Consider the following 14,442-nt stretch of genomic DNA (forward strand, 5'->3'; position numbering starts at 1 on the left):
AATGTGCATCTTGTAAAACTCTATAAGACTGTAAACTAACTTCCCATCTAAATGTATAGATACTTAAAGGAAGAGACACATGAAAGAGAGGAGGAGGAAATAATAAAGATCAAGTTAAATCGTTTAGATCCAGAATCTGCAGATATTGGAAACGATGATCAAACCAGTTTAAAATTCAACAAGTACATGAATCTGAATTCACAGCTCAAATTAAAGTTGACATTAGTTGTCCCCTGTGTATTTGGCAAAAATAACATTTCTATTTTTGCCACTTTTGTAAATGTGAGCTGCATCTCCAGGTGTTGACAGTCTGGGGCTTTTTTTTACCTCCTGAAAAACAGTGATCCATAAATATCCATAAAGAGTTGTCGATGGATAAAATTGATATTTGTCACGGTAAAAGAAAATGCAGCAAATTTACGAATAACAAATCCTGCAAACTTTAAAAGAAAAACTGTTGTTGAAGAGTTAATCAGAAGCAGTTATATCTCTTGTCTTCTCTATTTATTAAATTCCATTACCCCCCCTCCCTCTCTCTATCTCTCTCTTGCTCTCTCTCTCTCCTTCAGCCTGCGAGTGCAGCCATGTGGGAAATAACTGCGATGCAAACACAGGGCAGTGCATCTGCCCCCCCCACACTATCGGCGAGAGGTGTGACCGCTGTGCTCCAAACCACTGGGGCCACGATATAACCACTGGATGCAAGGTGGGATGAGAGGAGCACCAGTGTCATGTACACGTGACGCCTCATAAACAAAGAAATCACATCAATAAATCCAGTTCTAGGCCTTTTTTCCGTTTCAGCTTTTTATCACTTTCATTCTCAGTGTTTTTCTTCATTGCTCTTTTCCTTTTTCTTCAGCCTCATTTCATCTTCTCTCTCTTTTTTTACTCCTTCTCCTCCTTCTCTGATTATCACTGTGCTTGTTGCTCCGCTCAAACTTGTTGGGAGAGCCGCGAGGCAGCAATAACAGTAAACTGTTTAAGAGTAGTAATAGACTATTAGGAAATAAAGGCTGGAAGTGGAAAGCGCTGGAAGTCCTGGTTTAGTGCAGGAGGACGACAACAGAGGAAAGCAACAGATCTCAGAGCTGCAGAACAAAGTAAAAGAGCTATTTGAAAAAGAGAAATAACAAAGTGGAGCCAAGCAAAATACGTCACATTTAAAAATGTGAAAAACTTGTTTCTCTTTATGTCGAACACTTTAGTCGGTGTTTATATCAGAGGGAATTAATAACTTGATATTACAGCAAAAGGCAGCAGGTGTATTTAACAGTTGTTCTATTCAACTCTGCCTTTAGATGGAAATCTGCAGCTTCTCTGTTTGTGATTGCCAATGTTTTCCTTCAGATTTTCACTCACAGCAAATAAAACATATATTTTTATAGTATGTGAGATATTTCTTGGTTCTCGAACCCGTCAGTGTTGCTTTGGTGATAACAGGGTTGAAGGTGATTTCATGTGCATCGTCTATTAGTGCAAGACGTAGAAATACCAGCGTATAAATAAGTATAAATAAGTCTTAGATTCAGAATTATACAAAGAACATCAACGTGTGAGGATCAATTTAATGTAAAAGATGGTAAATGTCAGAATCATTTCATAAATAATAATGTTTTGTATCCGTGATTTAAAGCTGTGGATAAGAAGAAGTACAAAGAACAAATTAATATTTGAATCACAGAAATATAAAGTTACACAAAATGGAATTCAAAGTGTTGATTCCATAGGAGAATGTATCTGTGTGTGATCTAAAGGTTGTTGTGTGTCCATGTTGTGTTTCTGTTCTGTGCACATTGTGTGTGTCTTTTAGGAGTGTGGCTGCAGTGTGGTCGGCTCCGTGACGCAGGAGTGCAACATGAACACGGGCTGCTGCCTGTGTCGGGATTCCTTCAGAGGAGAGAAGTGCAATGAGTGTCAGATTGGATACAGAGACTTTCCTCAGGTAAATCTTTTGTTTAATAAAGTGAACTATTAAAATCTAGAGAGATTTTAAAAGACGTCTTCCTGTTGATTCAAGGTCGAGGGTTCATGAATCGTTTTTCATTGCAACAGAACAGATTTAACTCCATCCAGTTGAGAAGTTGCTTTTCAGAGAAACCAGTTTTTTGCAGCTGCAGGAGCTCGTTCCTGGTAAAACTTGAGAACAGCTCCGGGTTGAGTCTGAACTTCCGTGATGTTCCCACCGAGAGTGAAGAGAGAAGATAATGGCCACATGTTTCATTCTGTAGTGTCTGAAGTTTAATGGTTTGGTGAAGCTTAACAACGAGGACCCACTCGGGCGGCTCCTCGCTTTGCCTGCTGCGTTGTCGATAACAGAAGCTTCACGTTGACTGTGTCCATGTTCTTTTTACCCACAGTGCACCCAGTGCGGCTGTGATGTCTCCGGCTCCGACAGCCAGACCTGTGACCTGGAGAGAGGAGTGTGTGGCTGCGCTGATCGCACGGGGAAGTGTAGCTGCAAGGTACAGACACACACACACACACACACACATTTAGTCATCGTGCACACTTTCTTACATGATGTGAAAGAACCAGAGACTTCCTGTCCAATCATGTTGCCTTTGTGTTTTCATCCTGTTACAAAAATATAGTTAAACCAGTAGTAATTTCTGGAAAAGTTTGTGTTTTAGATGAAAATCAACACAAGAAATATGCAAAGCAAGTGAAAAATCTCTGTTTTTTATCATAGTTTGTCTATCTTTTTGTGTGTTTGTGTGTGTGTGTGTTTCCATGTATTTGTGTGCATGTGTGTAATCGTTACAGTCAATGTCACAGTGCTGAGAATAAAAGTGTGACAGGCTCTATACACTGACACACACTGACAGATGCATACATTCACACAAACAGTATATACACTGTACATATAGATATATACTGTCTCTCCTGTGTTGTCTCAGAATAAGTGCGGTACTTAGTGTCGCCCTGTCCCTGACATGCACAGTTATAAACATCATTATCAACACATTTCTTTATAATAATCCATACAGAAGAAAAATGTCCCATCTTCATTTTGTAAAAGTGCAAAGAATGACACAAGGACTTTAACATAACATGTTTATTATAGTGTAAATAGACCCAGTGTGATTTCCTGGATAATACTGGAGACTTATTTCATTTTGATTTATTTTATATTTTTATTCATATATCTGGTTTTACTTTGTGATTCCTTTAGCACCATTTAATATCTCTTCCTTTGCCTCCCTGCTTGACACACACACACACACAGACACACACACACACGCACACACACACACACACACACACACACACACACACACACACACACACACACACACACACACACACTCATCATGCACATGCACTCTCACTGGTAGATTCACTGTGAGGGACAGAGAGACTTGAGACGCCTTTTTATCTCAGCTGTCACTGACTGATCACATTATCCCACATAGACAGTGACAAATGCTAGAACAAATACACACACGCACACACACACACAGACACACACACACGTCACTGTCATCTTGACTCTGAACAGGTGGGAGGTTGACTGCCTGTCACTCAAACAGTCATTTTTCAGATGGTACCTGTTATTCTGTCAGTGTGACTTGTTTCTGTTTCGTCCATCTCTGTCTGTTTGTCTTTTATGAATAATATTAAAATGTAAAATTAAAGGTGTAATCCATAAATTATTCTAATGGGAAATTCTCTCTATATATATATTATTATTATATTAAATTGCTTAATGGTCTTGATTTTCTAATTATGTTGAATTTTATGTAAAAGAAATACAATCAACAATCAACTGACACCCCCGTCTTCTTCTTTCTGTGTTTAAATGATTTCTGAGTTAATAACTTCCAGGACTTTTCAGTTTTACCAACTAAAATCCCATTTTTGCTGCAGAAAATTAATTTCCCAGAGTATCTGTCTTAAACCTGTAGTTTCCTTCCCCCTCACATGGTTCTGGGTCTTTTCTCACTAACCTGCAGGACTTTCTGACAGAACTCAACATTAATTGGATGATGTTTTGTTGACAGCACTGTGAGACTCTCCTCAGCAGAGAGAAGGCTCAATGCACGGCCCTGTCCACACTCCCCTTCTAGACCAGGCAGCTTTCGGCTTATTAACTCCACATGTAAACACTCAGTGCAGCTGGAGACAAGCAGATGCAGCAAAGGCATCAAATTAATTTTCAGTTGCTGTTTTGTTTAGGTGTTTTTAATCGTAGAACTGTTTGGTAAAGTTTGACAAATAATCACCAATTAAAGTTAAGACCCTCAAGGTTAGAGAGACACTTTCTCCACTAGAGGACTCAGGCTCAGACCCCCCCCATCTTACTGGTTCTCCGTCCTGCTGAAGTGTCCTGAAGCAAGGTGTTAAATCCCAAATCCAACGCTGCAATGTTGATTTCATAAAACATAAGATGCTTTGAGTTGGAATCAGGTTTCCTGCTCATGTTTCCAAATGTTTCCTCCACAGCATTCTGTCCATTGACGGTCAATTTGACATTTGTTTGTGTTTGCATTCCAGGCGAACGTGGAGGGAGACAACTGCGACCGCTGTAAGACCAACACGTTTGGGTTGTCGGTGCGAAACCCACTGGGCTGCAGCAAGTGCTACTGTTACGGGCTCACCGAGTCCTGCACCGAGGCTCAGGGGCTGATCCGGATGTGGGTGAGTCGATGCCGCTCACCTTTTGTTTCACTTCCTGTCGGACGACTTTTCATTCAGAAAGAAGACGATAGGAGTGTGTGAACATTTCCCTGTTTTAACAGCTGATTGGACAATGACTAATCTCTAATCCTGGTCAAACTGCCAATCAGAGGGCAGATGGTTTTATTGGCCTGATCTCCACTCTCTCTGCAAGGTGTAGATTTTATAGATGGACGATAGTGTATATGGCAAGTTTAAATATACATTGCACATTAAATTCCTTATTACTTTCTACACCATCATCAAAACTAATCAAACTTGACTTTCTCAGGCACTTTTATTTGTCGTGGTTGATTTACTTCCTTATTAGAACCTGGCTCATACATTACATCATGGATTCAATCATACTTTACATTCTATAAATAAAGTGACATCACTGCAAACTCAGCAAGTTTCCTATCCACCTGTTTGAGTGGCAGCTTGTTTTCATTTTTTAATAAAGCCTCTGAAAATATAAGAAACAGTTTCCATCAGTAATAAACCTGGAGTTTCCCTGGTAACGGGAGTGTTTTGGGATGGAGTGTGAGCGAGAGACGTTTCATTTGAACGACAAACATTCACTTCATTTATTGTTCACACAGAGAGAGAGAGAGAGAGAGAGAGAGAGAGAGAGAGAGAGAGAGAGAGGAGGGAGGGACAGAGGGAGAGAGAGGTAGAGAGACAGAAAGAGAGAGAGCGAGGGAGGGAGGGAGAGAGTGAGAGAGAGTTTATTGGAAAGAAGGAGATTTTCTTTGAACCACTGAATCGTGAGATTACACTGATTGGAGAGAGACATGCGCACACACACACAGACACACAAACACATACACACACACATGCCCTCAGTCACCATATCTGGACACCATACACTACACAAACACTGTCACATGCCCAAACACACACACACACACATGTGTATTCTAACATGCATATACACACATGCAACCTATTTTGTGGTACCTTTCTCTGATGAGAGAACTGTGTGTGAATATTTACTGATTGTTAAATACTGATCTATAAATATGCACTAATGTCATTCAGTAAAAAACTAAAAAAGAAATGTCTCTTTCTCCTTAAAAAAAGGTTGTATTTGTGTTTTTTATTTATCTATATCTATTTATATTGATGTTTCTGGTTACACTGTATTATATCGAGCCTCAACTACATTTCTTTATCCTACACACACACACTCGTCTTTTCTCACTCGTCCTGCTCCTTATGAGATATCACAGTTTTATTGAGCAAATTCCAAACGACAATTCAGATCAAATGTATTAATGTTTGGAATTTAATTCATTATATCTAATACTTAAGACTGAAATTGGCAATTTCCCCATCCCTCATGCAGCTTCCTCTTCATTATGCAGCTCATACCGCCGGTGTGTCCGCGCTATTGTGAGTTAATAGATTGAAGATTCTTTTTCCGATTCCACTCAACCAAAGTCAGCTCCTTCATATTATTCAGACAATTTCCACACTGGTGGACGGCAGCAGAGAGAGATCCAGGCTCCAGCGGAAGAAGCTATTTTTAAATTGGTCGACTCAACCACAACCCGCAGTCAATAATAAACCCTGATATTATTCAGGTCATATTGAAGAATCAACACGTGAAGTGGGAGAAGGAGAGGGAGAAAGAAAAGGGCTTGAATTCCCTCTGCCAGTCGGTAATAACTCAAATGTGATTCTCATATCAGACGCCAGAGACACTGAGATAAAATCAGTTTGAGGTTAAATTCTGAATTGAAATTTCTTTGACGGACCTTGAACAATAATAAGCCGGCGAAGGAGCAGTCGTCACATTGAAAAGAGCAACAACACTTTCCATTTAGAATGGCTGATTAACAATAACACAATTATTATAAAACCCTGGGTTAGTGTACAGATTTGTTCCCCTTCAACACAAAATCACCACAAAATCACAGATTTCACACATTAATGGGTAAAAAGCACATATTCACACATTAAACTACTGCTTCATAAATATCAGATAATTAACTATTAAATTACGATTGGATAATATGTCTCCATTTCCTCCTGTTGTCCAAAAATGAAGTCACGAGTCTGTCTCAGCTGTAACTGAGCAGAACAACCTGAAAGGACAGAAAGCATCTTTGAGGGAAACTTACAAACTTAACTTTCTTAGTGTGATCCACGTCACATCCACTAACATGGAGGAGGTGAACAGCAAACTCTACTGGTAACCAGTCAAACCCATTTAAAAGAATCCTATTTCTTACACAGCAAAGTCTTGGTCACAGTTCTCCTTCAATAGGCTCAATGTCAACCTCCCTGTTGTGTGCCTCTCTGTAGTTAACGCTGAAGCCGGAGCAGACAGTGCTCCCCCTGGTGGACAAATCCAACAGCGTCGAGACGAGGAGAGGCGTGAGCTTCCAGCACCCGGAGATCCTCGTCCACCCGGAGCTGGTGTCCCCCACCCTCTCTGAACCCTTCTACTGGAGACTGCCCGAGCAGTTCAAAGGCTCCATGGTAGGAGACAGTGACCATGATGACCTGAAGGAAAATGAAAAACCAAAGGGACGTCTTTCATCACGTGTGTATTTGTCTTTTCTGTAGATCACAGCGTACGGGGGTCAGTTGAAGTACGCGGTGTATTACGAGGCCAGAGACGAAACCGGCCCCTCCTCCTACGAGCCCCAGGTCATCATCAAGGGCGGGCCCAACCGCAGCGTGGTGATGACACGCCTCGTACCGGGGCTCCAGATTGGTCAGCTCACCCGCCACGAGATCGACATGACGGAGGTGAACTTTATTTTAGTTTTTAGTGTTATGAATAAACGTTTAAATGTTTAAGATCAATAGGAACAGGAGCTATACCATTGCTAATAGATGGCAGTGGTAACATTTTGTGTGTGTGTGTGTGTGTGTGTCTGTGTGTACAGCATGAGTGGAGGTATGCAGATGGCAGGTCCATGACTCGAGAGGACTTCATGGACATTTTGTTCTATGTGGAATACATCCTAATTAAGGCATCCCACGGCAACTCGATGAGACACAGCCGGTAACACACACACACACACACAAAAACACACACACACACACACACACACACATGCAGACAAACACACACTCATATTGTGACATCCATGAACAAATATGAAATGTAATCGCTGGATGAACCTGTGGGAAAAAACGTCTCCTTCATGTGTATCTCAAGGACTAATTATGAAATGAAATAAATAAATATAATCTGCTGCTAATAATCATCACAGCTCCATGTGGATATCTAACATATTGAAATCTGTCATTTGATCTACTTTGAGATGATGTAAAGTAAAGTACCATAGCTCTGGTGTCCACAGACAGATGTACATCCCTGTTCATGATACCTCTGTTCTAATGGATGTCTCTGTCCCTCAGGATCTCAGAGATCAGTCTAACCGTGGCAGAGGACGGTGGATCGACCAAAGACAGTGAGAGAGCTCGTCAGATAGAAAAATGTGACTGTCCAATGGGATACTCTGGACTGTCTTGTGAGGTGAGCACACACACAGACACACACCCACACACACACTCACACGGATGCCCACACATGAAGACCTGCATCTATAAAACATTAACTTCCACAAACATCATCTCAGTAATTCAATACGAGTGATCAGTTTATTGGAGTAGTATTTTGAAAAGCATCCAGTACTGTATGATAGCAAATGGGAAACTTATTGTATTGCAAAAGAAAAGTAGTAGAAGTCGATATTTGTTGATATTGTGTTTCATAGAAATCCGTTCAGTAGTTTTTATCCTTATCTTGCTGAAAAACAAACAAACCAGTGGACAGGGGTGAAAACATAACCTCCTCGGCAGATGCAATAAACCATCAAAGAGAAATATCAGTTTAAAACCAAACATTTTGTATCCGGTATTAATACAAACATTAATCACAGAGCGAGCGGAACCCGGCTCCCAGAGGAACCATGTTTTTTTTGCGTGCTGCCTTTTCTAGTCAGAGAGAGAATGTAAACACGGAGGTCACGGCCTCAGCTTTCAATACTATCTCAAATATTCCAATTTACATTTAATTCAGAGTTTAAGCCTCTGCGGCGCCTTTCAGTCTTTTTCATATTTTTAAAGAACGTAATTATTTTATTTTATTTTTTTGCTTTGCCTCGCCGGGATTACGCCTCGCTGAGCGTCCCCTCGGCTCCTGGTTTGATATGGACTTCCAGCGGTGTCCGGCTCCTGCTCTTAAGCCACAGAAAGCATAAAGCATAAAGCATAAAGCATAAAGCATAAAGCATAAAGCATAAAGCCCCGACAGTAATTTAGGCGTCATTGTGTTAATCTCAAAGGAGCACGCAAACTTTTAACTGTGTTTTTCAACCTCTGTTTCACTTTGACGCCCCTTTACCCAGGGAGCACAGAAAGCCCCCCCCCCCCCCCCTCTCCCCGTCTCTATTCCCCACAAAATATTATCGGAGTTCATAATTTCGAAGCCACAGATAGTGTTTGAAAAAGAGCCAAAATGGAAGCCAAACGGCCATCGGTAGCTAAACTTGAAATGTTCGGGTCGCGGGGGGGGGGGGGGGCTCGGCTGACAGATGGCCGATCTATTTGTAGCCGCCGTCGTTGTTAATAAAGTATTTTTAAACGGGCGTTTAGCGCGAGCGGAGGGAAACAGATGGCTCTTTAAATGGACTCCATTAATTATTACTGAACAGGAGAGCGAGGGAGAGTCAGTTACCTTGTGTGTGTGTGTTTGCATGTGTGTGTGTGTGTGCGGGGCGGGTATCAGGGTGTGAGCGTGTGTGTGTTGAAAAGCTACTGAAGGGAATGACTCTTAATTGTGAGTATCTGCCTGTGAAAGAGAGAGTGGTCAACAGTTGTGTAGTTGTGCCCCGTGTGTGTTTCCCATGAGAACAACAGATCTGAGTGTTACAGGGTTTTGTTTTCCATCTCTTTTTTATAATCCCACGTCTCTTCCTCCTCTTTGTCTCGGCCTCTCCCGGCGTGCAGGAGTGTGCTGCGGGTTTCTACCGGCTCCGCTCCGGCTCCCTGACATCTGCTCCGGCATCCAGAGTGCCCAGCGCCGCCGGCATGGGCAGCTGTGTGCAGTGCCAGTGCAGTGGGCACTCCTCCACCTGTGACCCCGAGACATCCATATGCCAGGTAAATGAGTGTGTGTGTGTGTGTGTGTGTGTGTGTGTGGGCAGTCTGTCGCTGGAGACCCTCACGCAGCCATATGCCCAGTAACTTGGTGTGTGTTTGTGTGTGTGTGTGTGTGTGTGTGTGTGTGTGTGTGTGATGTCAGGTACTGTAATTAGCCCAGCAATAATTAACGACCCTGGGTTGATTCATATTTCGTGTAATTTCCTCTCCCCTGGATCCGACCCAGACGTTGATCTCTGCTTTCAGACGGAGAGAAGACAAAAAGTTTTAAACTTACACAACATAGTTATGATAATAAATCTGACCTGTCAACCTCAAAAATCTATTCAACAGGTTTTATTCTGTTGTGTAACATTCGTTCAGTTGCTAATCGCCGTAAAACCTTCACCCAACAAGTCAAGTTATTAAAAAGATGCTTAATATCGAATTTAAAAGATTTTCCATTTTAAAGTTTTCCTTTTAACCGCGATTAGCAAAGTGTTGTGTGCGATAAAATCACATGTATGAGTTATGAGTGTGTCTCTACTCGACAGATTGTAGTTGTGCTCTCCAGTAGATTCCAGCCTTTCCTGTTGTTTCTCCTGTTTTCTGTTTCTCTGCAAACCTTCTTCATCTCCTCTCTATTTAATCCACTCTCCCTCCTTCTATTGTTTCTCCTTCCATCGCTCCTCCTCCTCCTCTACACTCTTTCTAATTTTCTCTTTCTATTCTCTGCCCCGTTCTCTCACCCAAATTCTCTCCCCCTCATCCTCAATTATGCATTTGCTCGTCCTCCTTTTCATCTCTCTGCCATTCTTTTTGTCTTTTACCCACAATTCCCTCATTTCTCTTTCCCCCCCTCACCCCCCTCCTCTCTGTCTCTTTCGCACCTCTCCTTAATTTTCTCTAGTTTTGCCAATTTGCTTCTCTCTCCTTTTCTCCCCCCCTCCCTCCTCTGCTTTCTTGATTCCTGTGTCTCTGTGCCTCCGAGCCATCTCTCTCTCTCTCTCTCTCTCTCTCTCTCTCTCTCTCTCTCTCTCTCTCTCTCCCTCTCTCTCTCTCTCTCTCTCTCTCTCTCCCTCGCCCGTTTCCACCTCGCTCTCCATAACGGTGTCATTAGCATTTTCTAACCGAGCGGGGCTAAATTGAAAATGCTAAACGAGTTTGTTTCTGTGGTAATTAGCGGTAACGAGAAACACAGGAAGTTAATGGAAATGACTTGGCTCGTTAAGAGGCGACTTCCTGTTGCAGTGATTGAAGTTCCCATTTTCAACAAACAAGGCGAACACGACAACACGGGACCCCGGGGACGTGAAGAGGAGAGATCTGCATGTTTGTGTTTGGTATATGTACATGAGTTTAAAATAAGTGTGTGTTTGTGTGTGTGTGTGTGTGTGATTGATTGCACAATGTGTGGGCTCGAGTCACTCGGGTCTGCGTCAGTGTTTTTTTGTAGACAATGTGCACATATTGTATTTGGCATTGTCAGATTGCAACTATGAATAGGGTGTGTGTGGGTGTGTGTTTGTGTACTTTTTTATGTTGCCTATAAGCAGCATTAACACAACATGGAGACCAAAACTTAATTGGGATTATATAATATGGATTAAAGTGAAGGTGAAGACATGAATTGTGGTTTGGTTAAGGTTAGGAACACAATGAAAGGAAGTCAATGTAAAATCTGGATAAGGATGCTGCACAAACCTGTGTGTGTGTGTGTGTGTGTCTATATTAAGTTGTAGCTGAAAATAGTAGGTATGCCATTATGACTATTGTTTAGGTATATATGTGGTTATCTACTGTTACCTATGGTTATTCTCATCATAACAGGGCAGTGAGATGATGCCTCAAAAATCAGGTGTTTTCAGGGCCTGGTTTTGAGAAGCTTATTAAATCTGTCTTTGACGTGTGAGATCGCACCTGTCAGTAGGTGGTCACTGCTGTGCCGGGGCTCATCATGCAGGAGTGGGACTGGGCCCAGAAAAAAACACACATTCATTACTGTGTGTGGACAGACACGTTTTCCCATCAGGATGAGACCAGACTGGATAAAAGTTTGGTCCAAGAACGGCTCAGGAACCGTGGGTGGCAAAGAGAAATGATTAGTGATTTTCCCCCACTGCTTCAGTGAGAGATGCTGCAGAGGCAGCTGCAGTCACACGTGGGTACTTCACAGTCAGGCTGTGTGAGTTAGTGTGAGTCAGTGTTTGTGTGTGTGTGTGTGTGTGAACGTAAAAACGGCGACTGCTCAATTGATTTTTACCTGAAAAATAAAAATGACACCTGATGAGGTAATTTTTTCATGTTTTCGTCTCTGGAGGAAATTCAAATCTGAGACAGGCGGTTTTTTAATGTTTCCAAACAAGGTGTCAGATATTTCACCACCAGAGTCTGAATTCATCACCTCACTGCAAAGCAAACGTTTCTACTGTTGTTCAAGAAGGCAAAGGACAGTGGTTATAAGAGTTAGACTAGTTTCTTTAATTCAAGGAATGGAACCAAGGTGCTTTTATCGTTTTCCTTTTCTTTCACAGGCAAATATTTTGTCTCCTTCTCAACGTGCCAGTGGCAACATTCAAGTACAACAGATACAAGTTTAGTTTAACTAGAGCAAGAAGATAAATTTGTTGTTGTTGTGTTCCATTTGTCGACATTAACTTAAATTCTGTATTTAAAAACCAACCACACTCACCGAGAACTCGTGCTGGGTGAAGAATCACACCCACATGTTGGGGTCACGGAGCGTTGAGGAAAGTTAATAGAAGTTAAGATGTTTTTGTTTGTGTGTTTGTGTGTGTGTGTGTGTGTGTAGAGCTGTCAGGACAACACAGAGGGCGATCAGTGCGAGCGCTGCGCTCCAGGATTCTACGGAGTCGTCCGAGGTTTCTCTGACGACTGCAAACCGTGCGCCTGCCCCCTCACCGACCCACAGAACAAGTAAACTGGCTCTGCTTGCTTTTGGCAGTGCTCTACATTAAGTAGCATAATGTAAAGATCATGCATCAAGTTGTCATTCTGAGTAACATCTCTCTTCCTGTGTCTAGCTTCAGTCCCACCTGTGTTGCGGAGGGATTCGACGACTACCGCTGCTCCTCCTGTCCCGAGGGATACGAGGGCAGACACTGTGAGAGGTCAGAGAGAGAGAGTCTCACTATCCTCCTTTACTATCCAACAGCAAGACCAGCTTAGAACTCATGAAACTTTAATGCACGAGGCAAATAGGACAAACTGTGTAAATCCAAGGTGACGCGAGTGGTGAGAGGAAACTTCTGGTCGGGGACTGAGATCATTTGTTCCTTTCTGTGCTCAGCAAAGACGTTTGTAGTAAAGTTACTTTATCAACAGCTGCTGGAGGATTGTTTCTACACTTTCACCTGCTTTAATGTGTTTGCAACAATAACCCCCCCCCCCCCCACCCCTTCTTGCTATGACTCCTCTGCCCAGATGTTCCACTGGGTACCACGGCAATCCGAAGCTGCCGGGCGGCCGCTGCGAGGAGTGTAAGTGTTACCAGTGGGGGGCGCTGCCGGGACCCTGCGACCCCGTCACGGGCCAGTGCCGCTGCAGGGAGGGGGCCTCGGGACAGTTGTGCGACCAGTGCATGGACAGGCATGTGTGTGGACCTGCTGGGATCATCTGTAAGACTAAACACACAGCTTCTCCTAATCTCACTCACTTTTGTGTTTATCCTTTTTTAGATTTCTCTGGTTTTATTTCCGTTCTTTCCTTCGCTGTGTTTCTCTCAGGGTTGTCTGAAGGTTAAAACGTTTTGATGGAGAGCTCAAGGGTTTCAAAATAAAGTGGAGTGGCATTAAGGAGAGAAGATATATTTCCACTAAGGCCCAACAGTCCCCTTTTGAAACCACATTTAAACTCACTAGACCCAGATTTTTATTTGGATCTGCACCAAATTGCACACATTCATAGATTTAATATCTATATTCCCATGCATATATCTGGATCTGCACAAAAGGTATAAGGGACTTAACTGGAAATATGGATTTTATTATCAGAATATGAATCCCAATATCATTGATTGAACCAGAACCCTGACGAGTGCAGAACAGAAATAGGTGTCAGCTTTAATGAGCCCTGCAGACACCCTGCCTATCCCTGTCTCCTGTCCTCGTCTGTTCCATTCCCCACCCAGTGTTGACACCTGGTGTTTATACTTCTACTTTATTTTGGCAGTGAAATTCAAATGAGAAGTCAACCCCCCCCCCCTCTTTTCTCCAGTTGCCATGGGAGACAGGGGATCGTGGCAAAAGTCAGGTTCGAGTCATTTAGAGAATAATTTCAATGTCATTTGGAGCTAATTTAAAGTTAATGGCCGGGGCCAATTCGGTTCCATTAGCACGTCGGGAGGTAAGTGCACGAGTGAGGATGTGGGAGAGAGGTTGTGAGACGGAGGCTGATGTGAAATTGCGGCTGTCGGGTCGGAGAGGAACGTGTTTGCTCGGGTTCTTTGTGTTGCAGACGCAAAGCGTGTGTTTCATAAATTGGACGATGTGAGTGCGGTGGTGCCACCTGACACAGAACCGGTTCCCTCCACATCCAGACTCTGATCACAGGTCCTGATGGTTCACATGGAGCCGCTGCACGTTGTCTCTATCACCTCGTTTTCTCGATACCGTCAAATGCACGAATGCAACCAAGCAGGTCGGACGTCTTGAGTGAGGG

General features: G+C 42.8%; 1 protein-coding gene across 1 annotated transcript in view; it reads left to right on the plus strand.

The window, feature by feature from the left end:
• The window catches only part of lama2 (laminin, alpha 2), a 136,061-nt gene that overhangs the window by 79,779 nt on the left and 41,840 nt on the right, over window positions 1-14,442 (plus strand). The window contains exons 25-36 of the mRNA XM_053444771.1: window positions 570-706; window positions 1,814-1,945; window positions 2,361-2,465; window positions 4,498-4,641; window positions 6,970-7,146; window positions 7,234-7,419; window positions 7,560-7,678; window positions 8,038-8,155; window positions 9,631-9,783; window positions 12,575-12,699; window positions 12,807-12,893; window positions 13,207-13,400. Of these exons, the coding sequence (XP_053300746.1) occupies window positions 570-706; window positions 1,814-1,945; window positions 2,361-2,465; window positions 4,498-4,641; window positions 6,970-7,146; window positions 7,234-7,419; window positions 7,560-7,678; window positions 8,038-8,155; window positions 9,631-9,783; window positions 12,575-12,699; window positions 12,807-12,893; window positions 13,207-13,400 (1,677 nt within the window). The remainder of the gene's footprint in view (window positions 1-569; window positions 707-1,813; window positions 1,946-2,360; window positions 2,466-4,497; window positions 4,642-6,969; window positions 7,147-7,233; window positions 7,420-7,559; window positions 7,679-8,037; window positions 8,156-9,630; window positions 9,784-12,574; window positions 12,700-12,806; window positions 12,894-13,206; window positions 13,401-14,442) is intronic.

The sequence above is a fragment of the Pleuronectes platessa genome, chromosome 17 (genome assembly GCF_947347685.1).
Source record: "Pleuronectes platessa chromosome 17, fPlePla1.1, whole genome shotgun sequence".
In the NCBI taxonomy this organism is placed as follows: domain Eukaryota; kingdom Metazoa; phylum Chordata; class Actinopteri; order Pleuronectiformes; family Pleuronectidae; genus Pleuronectes; species Pleuronectes platessa.